General features: G+C 38.2%; 1 protein-coding gene across 1 annotated transcript; it reads left to right on the top strand.

Annotated features, from left to right (window-relative positions):
* The first annotated feature begins 116 nt into the window (after positions 1-116).
* On the top strand, positions 117-4,539 carry LOC107834551 (SUN domain-containing protein 3-like). Its single transcript, XM_016666095.1, has 7 exons — positions 117-201; positions 2,332-2,480; positions 2,603-2,670; positions 2,753-3,087; positions 3,223-3,396; positions 3,493-3,582; positions 4,279-4,539. Exons 4-7 carry the CDS (start codon positions 2,992-2,994, stop codon positions 4,402-4,404), a joined length of 486 nt encoding a protein of 161 aa, XP_016521581.1. The 5' UTR covers positions 117-201; positions 2,332-2,480; positions 2,603-2,670; positions 2,753-2,991; the 3' UTR covers positions 4,405-4,539.
* The last annotated feature ends 33 nt before the right edge of the window (positions 4,540-4,572 follow it).

The raw sequence follows: 4,572 nt of genomic DNA, 5'->3' as shown, positions 1-4,572 counted from the left end.
CGGTGAAACTGATTAAAAGTCTTGCAATTTTGTCATATGTTTGATATGCTTTGTGATATCAAAGCATATCAAGTTACTGACCAACTCTCCATGCCTCTGTTTTTGTTTAGAAATTCTGAGAAGAAGCGATAGACTGATGTAAAATAGGTACTATGGACCTGATGGAAAACCAACCATCTCATATAAAGAGACCAGGATCAGGTAAACTAAATCAACAGAAGTATTAAATTCAAGACCTGGCAAAAATATTTCTTCCCCTTTGAACTTTCTACTTCTTTTCATGTAACAACCACAAACATCTGTGTACTGTTTAGCAATTTAGCAAAAAAGAGAGTGGGAAGAAAAACAACAACCATGACGAATTATAAGGATTAAGTTGTTAATATGCTGCTCCAGCCGGATAACTACTTCAAATATGTAAGCTAAGCTCCACCGTTAGCCTCTATGTTTACTTCCGCAAACACTGAGCACTTCTTCTTTTTATGGCGGTTGGAAGAAGACTTAGAATGCTGACGCTATTGCGCTACATCGAAACAATGGTTTCGATGTAGCGGCCGACTGTACTCGTTCATCAGCGAGTAAGCGGAGGAAAAAAAAAACCTCATCATTAGACCAGGTGATTGCACTATATTGAAACGAATCCATTGCTAGTTAAAACTATTAATAAAAATATTGAAAAGAGCACTCTTTACAAAATAAAATACAGTTTAGTGAGAGCCAGCTGTCAACGGAAAATCAACGTCTGACTCTATAACAACCAGCGGCCAATCAGCTGCTGGTTCTAAGCAGAACCGATTGGCCGGCACGATTGGAACCACAGCTCTTGTGGTTCCATGGGGCCGGGTGGAACCGATCACAAGTTGTAATGCGAACACGCTCGGAACCGTACCGTACCGTACCGTTCCGTGCAGTGCAAAAACGCCTTTAGTTAGGAATCAGAGTTAGGAATAGACACAGTAGAGAAATTCAAGTGATCAGTGTCTATAAAAAGTATTTATCCCCTTGAATGTTGAAATAAATAATATATAACAAAATTTGGCTTGTGTGACAAAAAAAAATTACAAAAAAATAAACCTTTAATGTTGGCTGGACCTTCTTTGAATTAGGTCAGTCACTTTTAAAGGGCGTGAATATTTATGCAGCCATGTCAGAGTTAACACCTATTAAACACAGACCAAATAACACAGGAAATACAAGAGAGAGTTAGATTCTGAATACACGCGAGGAGAACAGAGAGAGATGTGCTTTCAGTTACAAATCTCCTACTGCTCTGAAGCACATTTGCCTGCCCCTCTCTTTTTATTGTCTTTAGGATCCCTAATCACAGAGAGCGCTGTAACTCTAAAGGGAGGGGGAAAGACACTTCATCACACAGTCACAGCGCCAAGATTATCACTAACTAACAACACAATCTATCTCACACTAGCTTATCTAGTTCCTGACCCAGGACCAAACAGGACAAGTTGTGAATCTTCACGGCGATGGTTTTATAGCTATCTTAACAGTTCAAAGCAGGGCGTTCTGTGAAGAGCTGCTGTCTCTGCTCTTCTTCAGAGAGGCCCTCTGAGAAAGGAAATCAGAGTGATTAACAACACAGAAACAGTTCTTAAAAGATATGACTAAAACAAATAAGAGTACATAAGGTAAGAACATTATAAAAGTATAACAAATAGTTGATAATAGTACAAAATACCTAACAAGCCACTTAATTTAAGTCAAATATTTTTTGATTATTATTTTTAAATAGGTTAGTTTTCAAATGACATAAGATCTTTAGTATACTTTTTAATGACAAAAATGCCCAATTTTGATGAAAAAGCTGTAAAATGGTAAAACATACAGGGGGAGTGAGTATTTTTTATATACACTTTACAGCAAGCAGTAAATTATAGGAAAAATGACCCGAAGGACCTTAGTTTGAATGCAAATCCAAACTAACTTAAAAATATATGATGGGAAAAATAAAAACGAGGCTGTGCAGGAAGGGTTAATTTACAGCATAGGAAAACAATACCGTACATAAATTAAAATTGCAAACTCAGATCAAAAGAGATGTGGAACTAAGTATGGCTGTTCAAATTTTTTTTTTTACAAAGTTTGTGTTTGCAATGTGATTATGTTGAATAATAACCCAAGTCTCCCTGGAATAATAGATTCTTATTCTCAGTGGTGACTTCCTGGGTAAGTAATGGGTAATTAAAATCAAGATATGAAAAAGTTCAAGGGAAGTAAATACTTTTGCAAAAAAAAAACCCTGCAAATTTAACTCAATAATGTTAGGATCTATGTATCTGTTTACATATTTGTGTTTGTTCTACCTTGGCTGAACAGGAAGTGGACATACCGTCGGTATTACCACTCAGAAAGAAGAAAGACCTCATCAACAAACAACACCAACAGCAACAGCATCAACAGGGGCCTGTTGATGTACACGCTGAAACATTGTTATGTCAGCGTCATATTCCTCGCCTTGTTTTACGGTAAATGATTTTCTTCTACAAACAGCCAAGCACCAATATTTCTAAGTTTTGTAGAGAGTTTTTAGTCTGAAAGCAGTGTCACTAATCCTGTCACCTTCTTCTCATTTCTCCACATTTGTCAGGATTTACCATCTTTATTGCTCCTTTGACGATGGAACCTGCGGTTTCTTCGCCCTCCATCATAAATGCAGTAAGCTTTCTGTTAATCAAAACCCTTATATGAATGTCCTCTGCAGTGATATGACCAAACATCTAACTTCAATTGTGTTTAGGTTTCAGTCCCAGGATGTGAAGATGAGGAAAGACAAATTCAGGTAGCGAAGGAGGGGATGGGGGTCCTTCAGAACAAGGTCGGCTACCTTTTTCCGTTGGCAGATACGATGGCCAACTTTGCTTTGAAATCACAAGGTAAGTCATTACTATCATAAATCTGACTGAATGTTTCAGGCTTAGATGATTTTAATTCACTTTCTGTGTGTGTTTGAAAACAGGAGCAAAGGTGTTATCCTATATGCCATCAGCTGTACATCCCAAACAAAGACAGACCCTAAATTGGTTTGGAATTGCGTTACATATGCCGTCAGTCACACCAGACGTTGTTCTCCAGGTATGACATGAACTATGATCATAATGTAACATGAATATGAAGCAGAATGGTATTTCTATATGATGCAATATTTAGAAGGCTTTTTGTTTATTATTTTAACATCCCACTGAAACTTTGAACTCTTCTTCTCTTCAGGGGAGGACTCGCCTACAACCAGGAGAGTGCTGGGGCTTTGAAGGGTCCCAGGGACATTTAGCCATCGCCCTGTCCCACAGAGTTGTTGTCAATCATGTAACCTTGGGTCACCTGCCTAAAATGTTGTCCCCGACTGGCAACTCCTGGAGTGCTCCCAAGGAGTTTTCTGTCTATGTAAGCCACAAGTATCTGAATATTAAACAGCAACACTCAGTCTAACTTTCAGAGATATTTATAAAGACATTTATAATGTCTAATTTTGTTTTGCAGGGAATGACGGATCCCGAACAGGAGTGGACTCATCTGGGAACCTTTCTGTATGATGAGAATGGAGAGCCGCTTCAGACGTTTGAGCTACCGGTACGTTTATCCCAATTACTTGTTTAGCTACTTTGCTTAATCATTTTGCAACATATTTATAGCTATTGAACTTTTCAGTGCTTCAATGTTTAAAATACAGACATTCTTGTATTCTATTGGGACATGATAACAGAAACATGCTAACAGAAAGTAGCTCATATTTGTGAATCGGATAAAAAATTATACATGAAAACAAAGTAGGCTAATCTCGGTCAAACTGGATGCAGAGCATCTAAAAATTAAATTTTTTCAGTCTTGCCAGATTCTGTTTTGGATTTATGTCTGGACTTTGACTACACCTATCATATAAGATGCTTCATCTAAACCTTCCTATTGTATTATTGCTGGCTGTATGTTTAGGGTTGTTGTCCTACTGTCCACCCAGTTTTTAAGTCTTCTGCAGGTTGCCTTCAAGGACTGGTCTGTATTTATAGCTCTGTCCATCTGCTAATGAAGACCACCCTCACATCATCAGCATCCGCTTCACTATTATGTGTTATGTTCTGTTGGTCTATCACATAAAATATCAAATTCATTGACATTTGTGGTTGTTAAATGAGAAGATGGAAAATATTCAAGAAATATTAGAAATCTTGCTGGCCTTTGCAATATCAAAACAGTGAATGCATGTAATTAAACTTCCTATTTAGCTTTACCGATTTGATATTCAGCTAACATATGATTTTGTCATTACAGAGCCACAGAAGAGCAGCTTTCCGCTACATAAAGTTAGACATCAGTAGCAACTGGGGCCATGTGAAGCATACTTGTGTCTATGACTTCCGAGTTCATGGAAAGTTTGCACCAGAAGATGGTAAATAAAAGGTAGCAAGTACAGACAGAGGTAGGTGAATGTGGAGGTGAATCAGACAGGAAACATCAGAATGTGGTATGTCACCTCTCTGGTGGGGAAGGAGCTGGAGCTGGTGTGTGAGGCTGAGAGGTTCCAGCTTGGAATAGTCGGTCTCACCTTGACGCATGGCTCTGGTT

The sequence above is a fragment of the Poecilia formosa genome, unplaced genomic scaffold (genome assembly GCF_000485575.1).
Source record: "Poecilia formosa unplaced genomic scaffold, Poecilia_formosa-5.1.2 Scaffold660, whole genome shotgun sequence".
NCBI classification, from domain to species: Eukaryota; Metazoa; Chordata; class Actinopteri; order Cyprinodontiformes; family Poeciliidae; genus Poecilia; species Poecilia formosa.
The sequence above is the reverse complement of the archived record's forward strand: the minus strand, read 5'-3'. Positions and strand labels throughout refer to the sequence as shown.